This window comes from Euprymna scolopes, chromosome 3 (assembly GCF_053919585.1).
Source record: "Euprymna scolopes isolate OS-2025 chromosome 3, ASM5391958v1, whole genome shotgun sequence".
Taxonomy (NCBI): domain Eukaryota; kingdom Metazoa; phylum Mollusca; class Cephalopoda; order Sepiida; family Sepiolidae; genus Euprymna; species Euprymna scolopes.
In genome coordinates, this window is record NC_136484.1 from 25,986,623 (window position 1) to 26,004,693 (window position 18,071).

The 18,071-nt window shown below is 32.9% G+C and overlaps 2 protein-coding genes across 2 annotated transcripts in view; one reads left to right on the forward strand and one right to left on the reverse strand.

Moving 5' to 3' along the window:
* The window catches only part of LOC145254166 (phosphatidylinositol 3,4,5-trisphosphate 3-phosphatase TPTE2-like), a 182,844-nt gene extending 181,080 nt beyond the window's left edge, over positions 1-1,764 (reverse strand). The window contains exon 1 of the mRNA XM_080113001.1: positions 1,387-1,764. Within this exon, the coding sequence (XP_079969127.1) occupies positions 1,387-1,421 (35 nt within the window). The 5' untranslated portion in view covers positions 1,422-1,764. The remainder of the gene's footprint in view (positions 1-1,386) is intronic.
* The window catches only part of LOC145254150 (ankyrin repeat and LEM domain-containing protein 2-like), an 86,478-nt gene that overhangs the window by 4,618 nt on the left and 63,789 nt on the right, over positions 1-18,071 (forward strand). The gene's annotated exons all lie outside the window — the stretch shown is intronic.

The window sequence follows — 18,071 nt, forward strand, 5'->3', positions numbered from 1 at the left end:
GGTAACATAAGTGCCTTGATTTATTTAATTTCTTTTTTTTTTTTTTTTTTTTTTTTTTTTTTTACGGTATCTTATTACATTGTTAGTTTTTGTTTTTTGTTGTTGTTTTTTTTTTTTTTACAGCGAAAAAACAATTTGATACCGAGCAAAATGTTCGATTTTTTTAGGAAGAAAAGCTAGTATTAAAGATGGGAAGGGGTGTCAGCGCTTTAACTGGAGTTATCTCCCTTTGGCATTTCTAAAATTCAAACATTTTTTTTAAATCCAAGATGGCCGCCTTCAACGCGCTCTCATAAAAACGTGTTTTTCCGCTGTAAAAAAAAAAAAAAAAAAAAAAAAAATGAAATTAAGTGAAATTTTTTTTTTTTTTTTTTTTTTCGGAGAACTTCGTTCTATAACGGGTACAAACATTTTAAACTTTTTTCGGTATTTTCATTTTTTAATGTCTTGACTAAACTGTACAAGTACCGAAGTATTTAATGATTTTTACCCAGAAGTCATCCCTCAGCTCCATTTTAAGGACTTTTTATTTATTTATGTATATAAATTAACGTTATTTAGAAAAACCATTCTTAACATGGGACGGGCAACCGGAAGTGAAATCGAAGCGATAATCGTAAAAATAATCATTTTATTAAATTAAGTGAAAGTAGAGATTAGTCCTTGTGGACTGCATGCATCAGTGCATCATCACTGCATCTGTTATCATGCTGAAATAATGTTATTTAAGCAATCTATTCTTAACGTGGGGAGGGGTTCTACTGTTTTGTAACTATTCTGTAACGGTTTAATAAACGAAAATATTAAAAAATTGAATTTAACAAATACTTTTTAAATAGCGCGGTAACATAGATGCATTAGCAGCGAAAATAGTCCCCCCCCTTCCCGTGTTAAAAATGGGTTTCTACGTGTTTATCTTTCAGCACAGACAAGCACAGTCCATAAACTGTAGAAGTACCTCCTCCTTATTTATTTTTGACAAATTTCTTTTGCTGATTAATAATTTTAGGCTTATTTGGGCTACTTTTCTCATTTGTTGCTGGATTCACATTTTGACGAAATCGCTGGCTACATCTTTTCATGCAGTGAGTTTGCGTTTCAACATGTGTAGAAATAAAAATAAAACAATTTAAGAATTTCGTTTTGAATCAAATTAGTTTTAAAAAATAAATAAATAAAAACCGTTGGATTTTTTTTTTCTTAAACTTTTCTAAAATGTTCTATTTAATTATTATTGATTAAAAGTTCAGAATCCTATTAAAAATAATTAAAAATTGCATGGGTGGGGGAGGCAAAGATTAAAGTACGATTCCCGAGTAACGCCGGATATGTACAGTTTTGAATTGATGAATGTTGAATTAAGTAACGTGTTTATTTCTTTCTTACCTGGCGTTATCAATCTTTCTCCGTCTGAAATGCATATTTCAACTTTAGTGTCGAAACGGTAAAAAACAAAAACACTTCCAAACCATATAAGCCTTTTTCTGTGACTTAGAAATTGAGGCGATTCTTCTGTTCGGTGTTCATTGAATTTTGTTCTAGCTTTTGACTAATTTTTAACAGTAATTTTTACTCCGTACATAACCTGTTCAATAAATGCAATCGAAATAGTCGTTGTTTGACTCATTGTTTAATGTCCCCCACACTCGACTCTATAGAGAGTGAGGGAACGTATCGGTGTTGTCGCTGTTGCGCCTCCTCGCCACTTCACTGTTCAAATGGAAATTACCAATCTCTCTGGAGAAGAAAAGCACGCGAAATTACATGTGCAGAAAACCGCATTGTTTTCACGTTGAAGTTACACGCTCTCGAAATATTGCTTTGCACGAATTAAAATTGATTTTTTTTTTCCTAAATAAAATTGATTTATTTTTTTAATGTTGTTTTATTAAGTCAAAACAATGTTACGTACTTAATTGTCATGGCGAAAATAGTAATATATCCAAAAATTACAAAAAAATCGAGTAGATATTTATTTCTAGTTAAAAATAATTGTTGCGGAAAATTGGTTAAAATCGCATTTTTAGGCAGTAGGAGGCTACACACAGAACATAACTTTGAAAAGAATATTTTAGATTACTTCATGTCAATATTTGTTGTCTATAGCGATACTTTTTTTTTTTTTTTTACTAAAAACACAATAATAGTCATTAGAATAACTAGTTGTTCTACTCAATGAATTTTGGTTATTTTGGGGGGGGGGTATATTACTATTTTCGACATGGCAGTTAAGTACGTAATATTGTTTCTGCTTAAAACGATATATTTAAAAAATTGATTTGTCGGCTGAATTCTCTCGACAAAAGCTTCCTTTCTAGGGTAATTGCTCTTGACATATTAAAGGCCTTTGATAGGGTCTAGCATAAAGGTCTACTTCATAAAATCTCCAGCTACGGTATAGTTGGAAATGTTTTCTCAATTATTAAATTATTTCTCTCTGATAGGCTCATAAGCGTAGTGGTTCATGGGCAGTAATCAGAAGCTCACAGTATTAATGCTGGAGTCCCTCAGGGGTCCATCCTGGGCTCAACTTTCTTCCTGATCTACATTAATGATCTCCCAAAACACATCCTTGGATCATTCGTTGACATTTATGCTGACGACACTACCATCTATGGCAACACATCAAAGGCTGTAAATGACCAAGTTCTCTCTGATTCTCTCTCCTCTGATCTTGAGTGTGTGGTACAATGAGGAAAGAGGTAGATGGTTACTTTTAATGCATCTAAAACCAAGCTTCTGTCTTTACATCATCAATGCTCTGATCCCCATCTGGCATCAATTGAAATGGATGGTTCTTTTCTTGGGGAGGCTCCATGTTTTGACAAGCTTCTGGGCTTGACCATTACTCCTGATCTTAAATGGAACACGTACATCAAATCTGTTGCTAAAGTTACTGGAAAAATGGTGGGATCCTTCTACCGCTCCAGTAGATATCTCACTGCTGATGAAATTCTCTATCTATATAAAAGCCAAGTATGTCCAAGGATGGAGTATTGTTGCCACATCTGTGCAGGAGCTGCTAGAAGCAGCTTATGCTGCCTTGACAGAGTTCAAAATAGACTTTGTAGCTTAGTGGGGGATGCTCTTTTCTCTTCCCTGCAACCTCTATCCCACAGAAGAGACGTTGCAAGCCTGTCATTGTTTTATCGTTATTTCCATGTGAAGTGCTCGTCTGAGCTCCAATCCATGGTCCCCTTTCGCCAAACATTCACGAGAAATGCTTGTCTAATTGTAAATACTATCAATAATTTCCCACATTCTTTATCTGTGCCTAAACCAAAACGTAGATTCTATGAACAAAGTTTCTTTCTTAGAACTGCACGCCTGTGGAACACTCTTCCATTTGCCTGTTTCCCAACTGACTGCAATTTGGTTGTCTTCAAGTCAAACATAAACAAATTCTTGATGAACCGTCCCTTTTACCAAATTTCCATTACTAACGATTACTATATTATCCCATTGACTACTGTACACTCAATAATCCTTGTTCTCGAGTGGCCTTCAGGCCTTGATAAGTGGTGACTCCCATGTAAAAAATATATAGATATATATATATATATCTTAACAAGCACCATAAAATAAATTCTAACTTGGAGAAAACTATAAGTGCTTCTTTGTAATAATATCGAAAATTAAAAAACTAAATTTCAACTAAAACTTAAAACCAATGTTATCAACTTAATTGTCATTTTGAAATTAGTAACACATCCATCCAAAAATTACGAAAAATGATATAGTAGACAATAAATTATTAATGGAAACTAGGGGGACCTGTGGAAATTCCACAGAGGACTCATTCACATGTAATAAATTGATGTTGGCATTCTGTAGATGTTCAGTGTAAATGGAGATGCTCTATTGTAGCTTTTTTTGTTAAAACTGCAGAAGTATTTATCTAAGCTAGCAGAAATGCCTGGTAAAGCGTGGTCGTAAAATACGCTTAAATATGGTATTTTAATTCTTGCAGATTTCGTATATATTATAGAGTTAATGTTCTATGGATTTTTATGTTATAAAGTTGCGATTTCAAAAAAAAAGAAAAGAGATTATATATATATATATATATATATATATATATAAAAATTCAAATGACCTTGTAACAGGTGTTGTAACCCAACATCTGGTTTACGACTTCCGGTCGCGCATGCGTACATAAGCAAATAATCAACGTGACAATAAAACGTATTGTTTTACTGTGTTCGTTTTCAGCGTCCCAATTTTTTTTTTTCCACATTTAAATTATCCAAATAAACAATTATTAATACTTTCTGCATTTTTTCTTTTTTACATCGTTCATTTCCTTAAGTTATTTTAACGCAATTGTCTTAAAAATAAATCTATTTTAACCTGTTGACAACCATAAGAGCATTTTACAACGGCGATTTACCCACCGCCTTCATTTTTTTAAAATTTATTCTCCATTTTTTTAATACACCTTTCTTAATAAACATTCATGCATTTTCTTCTACACTACCAACATAAATAACCCCGAAAATGTTTTTTTTTTTAATTTGCGTTACAAATAATAAATGCGACAATAAAACATTGTTTTACTGTGTACGTTTTCAGCTTCCCAATTGTTTTTTTTTTTTTTTTTTCCCGCATTTAAATTGAAAGATATATCAAAATTTGAATTTAACTTTAAGTATCATGGTATCTATTCAGTGCACATTTACCTATAAGTAAGGCAAACCGCTTATAATTCAATGGCCGTAAGTTTTTTTTTTGTTTTTCTTTTTGTTTTGTTTTTCAAAAATAAAAAATTATAAACAGAATGACTCGTAGAAATCTCTCTGTATTCTTTTTTTCATTTTAATATAATTTCATAGAAATGTTTGTCACAAAAAACTATTTTCTTTACATCACAAGTGTCATGCTCATACATTAATTCCATAGCTAATATAACATAGTCTAGTATAATATAACTTGAGTTCCTTCAGCGATAACCAAAACTCATGAAGAATTCTTGGTAAAATTATTTATGACAAGAAATAGAACAACAATTAAACAACCCGGATGTAAACGTGGCACACAAAAGAACACGCACGCTATCGTATTAATATATAATTGCTTTCAAAATAATTGCAAGTTTTACTTAAATAATAACCAGAAGAGTTTTTTTTGATAGCAGTGGAGGTAATTGCACAAAGGTCGAGTTATCTCCCTGTGGCGTGTTCTAAAAATCCAAACATGGCTTACCTTGAGCGCGCTGTCATAAAAGCGTGTTTTTTCCGTGGTGTAAAAAAAAAAAAAAAAATAAAAAAAAATAAAGAATAAAAATAAAAATACTCGATCAAATTAAGTGAAAATTATTTTTTTTGGAGAACTTCAGTCCAAAACGGATACGTACAATATAACTTTTTTTTATTTTCATTTTTTAATGTCTTGATTAAACTGCAAGTACCATGATTTAGATTGGTACTTTTGGTCATAAAAAAACAAAAAATTAAATTAAAACAAAACTTGGCGCTTCTACACTATTGGAACAAAATTTCGGAAATTGTAATATTGAATTTCACATGAAAACAATCTTATCTATGTATTCCTCGTATTTTTAAGATGATTATATCAAAAAATTGCAAAAATCGTTAAGGTAGAAAATTATTAAAGAAAATAAAAAATAGAATTTGATGATAACTATCGTAAAACGCAGGAGAATTCAAAAGATAGGTAATTTTTCGTTTTGGTTTAAAACAAGATGGCGGAAAAGCTTCACCTGCTACACGATTAAAGTTATTTTATTTACTAATTCAGTAATATTTGGGTAATTTCAACTGCATAATTTGGAAGCTACCATTGTAACTTATTAGAATTGACAAAAAAAATTAGTTAAGACCATTGTTTTTTTTTTTTTTGTTTTTTTTTTTTTTTGTAAATCTGAAAACTCCATTTATTGACTACAAAATCTCGTCCCAATTTTGTAACAGCACCAAAAACTTATATACCTACATGCCACGGATTGAAGATGGTGTATTCCAAAAATCACAAAGTGATCAAGTAGTTTTTTAAACAAACAAATTTGCTGGGTTTTTTTTTTTTTGTTTGTTTCTGTTTACAAATGAGTGAAGGCCAAAGCCATTTTAATATTTTTCAAATTTAGTTTTTAACTTGTATATGACATAATTTGAAAATTTTATTTTCTGAAAATAGAAATTAAAAAAAAAACATGTTATTAAATTTTTTGGTTTTTAAATCTTATGTTTTCGTTGTCTTATGATACAAAAAAAAAAAATGAAAATCTCTTGTCTGTCCTTGATTTCCCCCTTATGGATAGTGAAATTTGAGTTTCTTGAATAATAAAAAAATTCCTTGATCAAATTATGTGATTTTTGGAATAATTCATCTTTGTTCCGTGGCTGATACATACATACATCATACAGACTTTTTTGTATTTTCTTTACTTTTAATTGTTGTCATAATTGCCAATCTAAATAAGCACCAGTGAAAGTACAGAAGGAGTAAAGGCACCTCTCTCCCTTTTCCCATGTTCATAGTGATTTTTTTTTTTTCTTTATAAATAATGTTATATTTAGAAATAATTCTCAACGTAGGAATGAGCAACCGGAAGTGATGTTATTTATTTAATTGCTTTTTGCTCCTAACAGTGGCAAAATAAGACAAACGCAACAAACGCCTACCTTAAAATTCTATACAAATTTTATTAGATCCTCTGTTGCAAAAAAGGAATGCCCATTTTCGTCTCTGTAAACAGGTGATAATCCTTCATCTTCAACAGTAACTAGTAGTTGGTTCATCTGTCTCTGAAGATATGTTTGCAGCCATTGAAGGGGGGTCTATATGATGCCTTCTGACGTAAAGAGTCTGAGAGGATATTGCAGAAGTTCATAATTAATGTTCATATAGAAAAAGTCCTTGGTATCAGGTCGGCAATTCTGACCTATAAAAAAGTTTCTTGCAGACAAATAATAATTAATGAGCCTAATTATTTAAGCTTGAAATAAGTCTCAAAGAGACAAAAGTTAGAGGCACCATTTAATGCCTCATGCAGTGAATGAGTTTTAAAGCATCCTTCTTCTAACGCTGACTTGATGGAACTGAAAAAAAGGCACACAATACAAAAAACCTGCAAAAGCGAAACACTGTGCGGTAAATAGAATCGACTGATTTGATTGGTCCAAGACAAATAGAATGGGAGGCATGACGTAATTGCCAAATTTCTGACGGTGAAAAGGAAACAATCGTAAAGATAACCTTAAACTGTCAATTCAAAATTGATTTCTGATTAGTGGTTAAAATTAAAGGTTGTCGTATTGAGTATTATGGTTTATTTAGTCTCTAGAAGTGTAAGCCATGTTTAGTTTCATAAAAGTTTCAGATGGGTCGTTGTTTTAAACAAGTCTTGAGAGGTGACTAGTTTGCAGTAGACAGAACAGTTTCTGATGGTTTGTTGTTCTAAACAAGTTTTGAGAGGTGACTTGTTTGCAGTAGACAGTTCCACAGAGCAAAATATTCTTACCGTGTCGAGACGAGGGGGGAAAAAAATGTGAAATTGCTCCAGAAAAGGTTTAATATTTATGAAGCAATTCTGGTTTCTGATTAGTTGGTAACAGAACGTGAATTAATTCGATTCGTCAGTTCCTAGCAGCATTGTTTATAAATAGAATCGTCCGACTGTGTGGATCATACCCCATTACAAGTCCAAAATATTGCAACATAGTCCAATGAAAACAAGGTCTTGTTGAACCATCCCCTTAAATAACCCAATCTACACCATTTAACAATTATTAAACTACCATCTTGCATTCACTATCCCTTATTCTCGAGTGGCCTTCGGGCCTTGATATCTGGTGACTCCCAAGTAAAAAAATAAGTAAATAAATAAAATTGTTCATGTACTTATAAAATAAATGTTTCCTGAGAGTGCCACAATTCTTGGAATTTTTTTCTGCATGTCTATATACTGTTAAAAACTCTGAATCTCAACTTTTTATGACGTCATCTTGGACCTTTGTCGGAAGGAAAGTAAATAATATTTGGAATGGAAAATGGGGGATTATCTTAATTATATTCAGTATATAATTTTAGGGTGCTAATGTATTAGTGGTACCAATTTTAAAGTTTTATTTTGGATGCTAAAATCTATGCAATAGAAAAATTATTTTGAAATCCAGTGTGCCTTTTTTTTTTCTTATACATTAATTAGAATTTTTTAGACTACAATTTAAAAGTGGAAAATATTGTCTTTAAAACTTATTACAATTAATATACACAAAAAAAAAAACGGCAAAGGCAAATGTTGAATTTGCGACCATTTTTCGATTGTGTAGGTTTTTGTGTCCCAAATTTGTCTTTCAAATTGGTACCGCGCTAAGACATTAGCACATTTTCCTTTTTTGTAAATCTCTACATAAACTTTAGTAATCATTAAATAACTATCTTGAATTGAGAAAAAATTTTAAAATTGAAATTTTCTATTATTACGTGTATGAATGGATTATCTCATTTTCATGACCATGTCATGACAAATAACTCTACCTGAGAGCTCATCGTTCAAACTCCTCAGCTTAACATTCACAGGCAACATGAATTGGAGCAAATACATTGAGGAAATTGCTGAGGATGCGGCAAAGAATGTTGTATCTCTCTCTCTACCATGTTAGAAAATTACTCTGACTAGAGAGTATCTCATAGCTTTACAAAGTCACAATTTGCCCATACATGGAGTTTTCACATATGGACTGGTACATCAATCACTAGTCTCTAGCTCTTAGGATCCAAAAGAATCTCAAATCTAATAGGTCTTGCACTATCAATCAAGCTCCGACCCCTGTCCCATCGCAACAATGTTGCATTCCTATGCCTGTCTTACAAGTATTTTAATGGAATGTGTTCTGATGAACTCTCAGCATGTTGACCCCCTTGATGTACCCCCACCCTTTCACTGTTGAGGTCCCTAAATATCGGAAAGCCTTCTACTCTAATAATTTCTTCCCCCCTGACTTGGGAATTTCCTTAATTTTCTGCTTCCTTGACTGTACTAACTTGTAGAAGTTTAAATGTAATTTGAACAAACATCTTGCTGCTCAACTTCCCACAACTTCTCAGTTGGACTTGCTCCAAAATTTTGTTGTAATACATCTTGTTTTGATTGAAAGAGTTAATAAAAATGGTGATTGTTTTTGAAATTGAAAAAAAATTTTTTTCACATAGGCAACAGCTTTGTATACATTTTATGGAAATGACTGTCGTCTTGTATGCATTTTAATGGATATCTGCATCTGAAATCTGATGCATATTTCCTACTGTTCTTTTTTTATGCATGTAATTTTACTTGTTAATCAATTTGTCAATTTGGCAAATATCTATTCAGCATAATATTTTAAGACTGATTTCAAAGGCTGTCACATATCACCCTGCCCAGGCTATGTAGCTCCACTTCCATAGAGCTATACCATTGTCTACCAAGATGGACTGGTGTCGACAACAATTCTAGCACTTGTTATTGCATTATTTATTAGAATTGATAATTTACATCCAAGTTTTAATAAGAAATTCTGTCCTCCGCCATTTATGCTTTTCATGATTTTTTTTTTTCAAGACTACTACTAGTGGTGGTAGGTAGGTCCCAGAACCAGGCTATGGTGTCAGTTACTGAAATATAGATCTGAGTCCAGCATAAAACCGTTTTCTTTTACAAATAATTTGGGCGCTTTGTTTATAAGAACAAAATCCAAAAGTTGAAAAAAATTTTTTTTTAGAAAAAACGATGGCATCTACTTATTTCAACTAAAAGCAATGTTTTCTAATTGTCATGTTACAATTACCAATGCCACCATTCAGGCTCTAGAGACAATGGATACCCCCTGTAAGGGTAGTTGTGCATGTAATTGTGAACCAACCCCAACCATACCTCTCCTGAATCCACACTGTTTGAGTCCAGTGGCAAGAAGTATTAGATGACTGGAAACAATGCTGAGATAAGCAGAGCACATACAGCACCTGGAATACCCAACTGATCACCCATTTTAGTACTAACTGGGCTCAACATTGCTTACCTTTGATGATCTAACTACTAATATTACTGTATTATTGCATAAAACATGTACTTTGACAAATCCATGATTCTGATATCCGCTATTAATTGTGACAAGACTAACATCATTTACTTCATTAATAATTTTCTTTATCATTTTGTAATTTTTTGATATGTTACTGCATTCAACCCTTATCCTCAAGTGGTCTCTGCGCCTTGATAAATGGTTATGCCTTTGTAAAAAAAAAAAATTTTGGTTTTAATTGAAATTCAATATTTCGATTTTCGCTCTTACAACAAAAAAAGCATCATAATTTCTATACTAGCAGGAATTTTATGGTGCTTTCTACATTAATCTATTTTAATCTTAATATTCATTTTAAATAAATATGTCTGTCAATACTCTAAGAAACCTGACTCTTTCGTATAAATATTTTTTCAATAAATAAAACCAATATTTTCTGTTTATTTAGTCCTGAGTTTGACCTTAAAAGACATCCAGTGGTAACGGCTCATTTGGGGTGTTGTGGGCAATGTAGAGTTGCTCCTTAGTTACAATTGCTCCCAAGTTCACTTTTATCTGGAGTGGTAATACATGCTACCAGATCAGATTCTTTCCTGACGAAAAATTCACCAAAACTTAATGTTATTTTTTTCTTCCCTTACTCTTTGCAAAACTCAATGTTCTGTAAAGTCAAAAATAAAAATAATTTTCTTTCTACAAAACACTTTCCATCATCAACGCTCTGATTCCATCTGGCATCAATTGAAATGAATGGCTCTCATCTTGAGGAGGTTCCATGTTTTTTTCTAACTTCTGAGCCTGACCTTTACTCCTGATCTGAGATGGAACATGTACATCAAATCCGTTGCCAGGACTGCTGGGGAAAATGGTGGGATCATTCTTCCGTTTCAATAAACATCTCGCTGCTGATGCAATTCTCTACATGTACACGAGCCAATTGCGTCCAAGAATGGAGTACTGTTGCCACTTATCCTGCCTTGACAGAGTTCAAAATAGACTTTGTAGCCTAATGGGGGATGCTCTTTTCTCTTCCTTGCAACTTCTTTCCCACAGAAGAGACGTCGCGAGCCTGTCTCTGCTTTATCGTTATTTTCATGGCAAGTGGTCGTTTAAGCTCCAATCTATGGTCTCCTTTGCCAAACTTTAATGAATAACACTCGTCTAGCTGAAACGACTATGAATAATTTCCCTCACTATTTATCTGTACCTAAACCTAAATGTAGATTCCATGAACACAGCTTTCTTAAAACTGCATGCCTGTGGAACTCTGTTCCATTTTCCTGCTTTCCAACTGACTACAATATGGTTGTCTTCAAGTCCAACGTGAACAAATTCTTGATGAACCATCCCCTTAAGTAATCCAATTTACCAAATTTCCACTACTAACGTTGACTGACATGTTAACCTTGACCACTGTAAACTCATTAACCATTATCCTCGAGTGGCCTCTGGGTCTTGATGAGTGGTAACTCCTTTGTAATAAAAAAAAAATGAATCTTTATTTGAAGATATAAAGAACTTGAAGCATAAAAAGGGTTGGTTAGCATTACAAGTTGATTTTTTTTTTCTTTTTAGATAATTATTTTATCAACTTGTATAAAAAGAGCTATGTAAACGATGCTTAAACCGTTTGAATTATGCAAATACCCTCAGTTCTTCAAAAGTGATGTGAATTTTAAGTGCTAAAATTTATGCTTTTCCGTGGACATTTTTCTTTAGAAAAAGTGGGCTAAATTACGGACCTCAACGTTTCAAGAAATTTGGTAATTTCGTCACCATTTATTTATTTTCCAAGCTATTCTCATGAAACTTGGCACTCTTATGTAAAATTGTCTGCTCTTTCTGATTATGCAGTCAAATCTGATGTATCCCTTTGCCATAAGCCATTAATTATAAATTCAGATGTACAAATTTCAATTTTTTTTTTTTTTTAAACTGGTGCATGGTATCATACAGTGTGTGTTTATTCATGAACAAAACTAAGTATTACAGTGGTATTTAAATATAACTTTATTGAGAGCAGGCATTTTCCTGACTTCTCAACAAGGAGAGCTTAATCTGGGGTGTAGCCATTGAATATCTAAAGAGCATTCATGGCCGGTATTTACTACTCCCCTCACAGAAAAAAAAAAAAAATTTAGTAGATATGAATTAATCTCAGAAATAAATTGAAGAAAATTTTTGATATTTTGGATTTCTGTAAAAGATGGAAATTCCCATAGTTTACCAGAACTTATGCATTTTGAATTTTGTAAATCCCCTCTATCTGACCCAAAATATACCCCTATTTTCTGAGATGCAACCATAAATCGTACTCTACATGAATCCTTGACGTAGCTTTCACAGTACCAGGATACCAGGAATCCTGATAAGCAACAACTATATATTCACCAGTTGATGGTAGTTTTTGTCATTTCTATTGTTTTACTGAAAATTCAACTACGTAAACAAAGAAATAAAATGGTAATTTTTTACCTTGTTTCCATCTTGGCATTTAAAATGATAGGTTTTAGGGTATGCTGCAAACGAATATTGCATTTAAATTTTCTGCAAATAAGCTATTTTCCGGATATTAATCAATATCATTTCTTTCATTATTGCTGGTGGCCATCTTGGTGTGCGCAAGCGCGCAATTGTAACCCAGAGAAACTATATGCAAACGCATGTACCAAGATGGCCACCAGCAATAACATAAGAAATAACATTGCTTAATATCTGGATAGCTACTTATTTTCAGAAAATTTAAATACGATATTCATTTTCAGCATACCCGAAAATCTTAAGAGGTAATTCATTTTAAAGAAAAATGTTAAGGTGGAAACAAGGTAAAAATTGACAAAATTGACAAAAGGCATTACAATGTGATTCTTTATAGAACCACCTAGTTTATTATTATTTAGATATCCTCAGTTAAAAAAAACGGGGTTTGTTTTACAGATTCAAAAAAATGGTCTTGACAATGAGTTAAAAATAAATTCAAGTTTCACGATATATTTTATTTAATTGTTAGGTGAAAGTACAGAATAGTTAACAAGACACCTTTCCTTCCCCATGTTAAGAATGGGTTTCTAAATAATGTTATTATTTCAGCATGGTAGCATAAGTGCACAAGTACCTTGTTTATTTGTTTTTATTATTTTTTTACCACTAAAAAACAATTCTACCTTGAGTACAAGTTAGAAGTTATAAATGCAATAACAGAAACGCATGTACTTAGTACATTTTGTTTTGTTTTTTGTTTAACGCTTTGAGTACATGTGTACTCAAAGCGTTAAAAACAACACAACACTTTTGTTTGGAAATCAAATTTGAAAAACTTGAAAATAATTTTTTTTAATTGACAAACTCAGAATTAAAAAAAAAAAAAAAACATTTTCTGCTTTCGTTTTGAAAGCAGAGAAAAAGGCTTATTTTTAAGAGAATACAAACTAAACTTGTTAATGTACTGACTGTTAGCAGCTCAGTGCATTAACGCATAGCGAGCCGTTTTCCCTATTAGCGGATTTGAATTTCTATAAAAGATAACATTTTAAAGAAATTTCCACGCAATTAATAATCATGAAATATTTACATATTATACATGAAAATAATTCTGAGACTATTATCTATATGAAATTGGATGATATATACCGTTTTATCTTATCAATTTTGAAATATTCTTTGTCAACTTTGCTCAGTCATGACTTTGATTTATATTTTTATGACCACAGGAAGCAAAGTCCAGTAAAGATGGACTTCTATGCTTATCTTATAGCTTGTACATTTTCAGTCAAATCCAAGCAAATTTAACCCCGCGCATGCATATCCAAACGTAACGTATGAAATGTAAACATTGAAAAAAGTTTCCCTTTTTGCTGTCGTCATTTTTTACCTTTTTTTTTTTTTTTTTTTTTTTTTTTTTAACTTGGGGCATAAAAACATTGAACGCATGAAAGAAAAATAACTAAACTTCATTGGAATGCTTATTCTATTCTCTTTCCATCAATGTAATTATTTTAAAAATTGACCCACAGATAAAAAAGATATGACTTGTTGAAGCACATTAGGTATGTAATATGCCGATGTTGCGAAAATACAGCATACGCTTGTTATGCTAGGTTGATATGCCATTAAACAAAACAAGCAACTTATTTATTTAAATTTGTGGCAATTCTTTTTAAAACAAAAATATTATTTCTCCATTATTGTCACCAAAGTTGACCATTTGCGATTCTCAGTTGGTCATTTGATACTTGCTCATGCAAAGTTGCTGTCCTGGAGATAGCAAAGGATCCTAGTTTATCAACTATTGCTTCTCCCACATTGAAAGTAAGCAGGGCAAATGTCTGATGCTGATCAGCAAAGTTGGTACAACTTAGAAGCAAGTCATTTCAAGCAGAAGCACAAAAAAAAAATCTGCGCTTCTATAGAATTGGGACAAGATTTTCGGAACTCGTAAAACTGAATTTCACATGAAAACAATGGTATCTACGTATTCCTTGTATTTTTAAGATGATTTTATCCAAAAATTACGAAAATTGATAAGGTAGAAATTTTTATTAAAGAAAATAAAAAATAGAATTTGATGAAACTATCGTAAAACAGTTCAACAGGGAGGTAATTTTCCGTTCGAATTAAACAAAGATAGTGTCAATTTTTTACCTGCTAAAACGATTAGTTTTTTTTAATTTATTTTTTTTATTTTTTTTTAGTAATTCAGTAATATTCAGGTAATTTCGACTGCATAATTTGGAAGCTACCATTGTAATTTATTAGAATTGACAAAAAAAATAAGTTGAAACCATTTTTTTTTTTTTTAAATCTGAAAACTCCATTGTCGACTACAAAATCTTGTCCCAATACTATAAAAGCATCAAAAAATCCAATCCTTGCATTTTGTAGATTAGTAACTTTGTTAAACATGTTCAATACAGGTTTATATTGGTTCGACACTTAACTTCTGTGTTATTGAAAAGTTCTGATGGCATGTTTGATTTGGCAATCTCAACCCAAATCTAGCATCTATCTCTGTGCCGTGCGGACCTCAGTGGGTATGGTATGTGAAGGTTAACTACCAGCTCCTCACAAATAATGGGGGTGTCGAAATGATAGCAGTTGCCTGATAGGTTTCCACAGCATTGATCAAAGCTAATTTGCTTTCTGGACATCCCCAGCGCGAAAGCCGAGAACACACATCGTTTCAATTTAGTTTCACTTTATCTATATATATAAAAGCGAAAGTGTGTGTGTTTGTATGTTTGTGTCTGCTAAAAACTTTCGACAGACACAACAAAAATTCACAAACTTGGTCTCATATGAAAGCCCCACCTTCCGGACGACAAATATCGAAAAATCGGCCCAAAGTGACCATCAGAAGTGCGTCAAATGATAGATTTTCTGCAGGGGGGGGGTCCCCCCCAAAAAGTGACATTTTAATGTTAAACATTACATATTTTTAAATCGATTTACAACTGCCCCAAAAAATACGGCCGCCAACTCTTATACATAAAGTATACATGCGGCCGTTTATTTTTGGTCAACTTGTATTTAAAACCCGCTGAGTCATGTCACGTGATCTTGACGTCAGCAACCTCTAATGGCCGTCAGAATTTACAATTTAAAAATGTTGTTATTGGTAAAAAAAAAATTAATTAAAGCTAAACTATGAACTTCTACGCTATGGCAACGTTACCAAAGTTATTACCACATTCAAAATAGGTAGATATGATAGTTAAACGAAAAATAAAGTAAAAAAAAAAGTGAAGTATAAAAAAAAGAAAAAATATACGCTTACAAAAAATATTAACCATCGAAGTTTTTTTTTTTTTTTTTTTTAAATAAAAACAGCCAGATGCCATTTTCCAGTCTTTAGAGTAAGGCAGACGAAGTGAGAGAGAGAGAGAGAGAGATGTCTGGACAGATTCGACAGGGAGGAGGGTCAACAACGCATGCGTCAGATGACGTCATGACCTGATTTACTTTAAATAGTTGATAAACCGAACAGACTTTATATACGCCGCTTTAGCGCAGGTAGTTAAGGGCTTGGTTCATTATCTAAACGTTTTGGGTTCGAATCGTGGTGTGAGATGTTTTTTTTTTTTTTTCGATTTTTTAAATTTAAATATTGAACCCTGTATTATTTAAGCCATTTTTCACGTAACCTTCGTTCGTTTGCCTTACGTTATTTTTTTTTTTGTGTGTTTTACTCCCCCCCCCCCCCCCCCGCTTAATTAAAACGTTCTTTTCTTTTCTTACTTCGCTTATAACAATGCTTACATCGTCGTTGTCGTAACGCTCGACGACTTTCAAACATCTTTCACTTCTGGCTGGCCGATTTTATTTTCAAACTTCGCCTCAGGGGTTCGGCTTTGATCCTACCCCCCCTCGGCTTCTTTTTTATTTAACACCACACACCCCTACAAACACTCAGGCAACGCCGGGTACCCCTCGCTAGTTTATGCTAAAAAGCCAAACACACGCGACACAGTGAAATAGCGCAAATTTTATGAAAGTCGATCAAAATAAATCTAGACACGATGTCCCTTCGCAAATCGTACATATTATGATCTAGCGGGTATATAAACAGTTCTAAGAAATAGTAACCCCCCCCCCCCCCCACTCCGGAGAACCCTGGCGAAAAAAGCCTTTGTTGAACATACAAAAACGTGCGCGCCGCATTTGCCTTATATATATATATATATATATATATATATAAAAGCGAAAATGTATATATGTTTGGATATCTGCTAAAAACTTTCGACAGACGCAACAAAAATTCACAAACTCAGTATCACATCGAAGCTCCATCCTTTGCTCGAAAAATATCGAAAAATTGGCCAGAAACGTTAACTTTTTCACCCCGAAATCGACAATTTTCGACAGGGGGGGGGAGGTCAACAAAAACGGTCCTCTCGTGACAATGACCGATTCTATGCATGCGTCAGATGACGTTGTGACCTGATTTACTTTAAATAGTTGAAAAACCGAACAAACCTCATGTATGTCACGTTAGCTCAGTTGGTTAAGGCCTTGGTTCATTATCTAAACGTTTTTGGTTCGAATCGTGGTGTAAGATGGTTTTTTTTTTTTTTTTTTTTTCCGATTTTTTTTTAAATTTAAATATTGAACCAGTGTTCTTTAAGCAATTTTTCCTGTAACGTTCGTTTTTCTGCTTTTTTTTTTTTTTTTACTTTTTTTACTTTGCTTATTCTTAGCGACACCCAGAAACACCCGGGTACCCACCGATTTTTTTTTTTAATTTTAATATCGAAATAGGCTTATTTAAGCCATTTTTCACGTGTTCGTTTTTCCATTTTCATCGTTCGTTTGCCTTATGTTAGTTTTTTTTTTGTGTTTTTTTTTTTATTATTGTTTGATCGCCACGTAGCGGAAAACAAAGACTGGCTTCCGCAACTTGACGTTGTCACACCTGCTAATTTCGGTTTATAAATGTCAACTTAACACACTTACCAATTCATCTGTTCCCGTGGTCGAGATGGTTAGGTCGCAGGGTTTTTTTTTCCATTTCCTTTCCACCTTCGCGTCAAACGTTCGGGGTTCAAGTCTACTTTTATACTAAAACTATTTTTTTTCTTTTACACCTCCAAACAACCGGCCAACTTTTTTTTTTTTTTTTTTTTAACAGGGTTGTTTTAATCTACCCCCCCCCACCAACACACACCTCCAAACACCCGGGAAACGCCCGGTACCCCCGCTAGTATATATGTAAAAGGCAAATGTGATAACGAAAAATTAAATGAATGGTTCAATTGTATCTGAATTCAAAACTGAATTAGAACGTAACTTTTAATTTGGATAAATAGTAATTTTATCGGACAAACTGATTATCTAATGAAAGTTTGAGACGTACAAACACGCACACATTTTGTCTTTTTATATATTATACTAGCAGGGGTACCTGGCTTGGCGCAAGGATGAAGTGATGTTAAGAACGGCTTTCACATGGTTAAAAAAATAAAGAGATAGAGGTGGGTAATTAGTTTTCCATGCTAACCATTAGGCCAAAGAGGATAGTGAATTCAATGAGTTGGTAAGTTAAGAAATGAACGC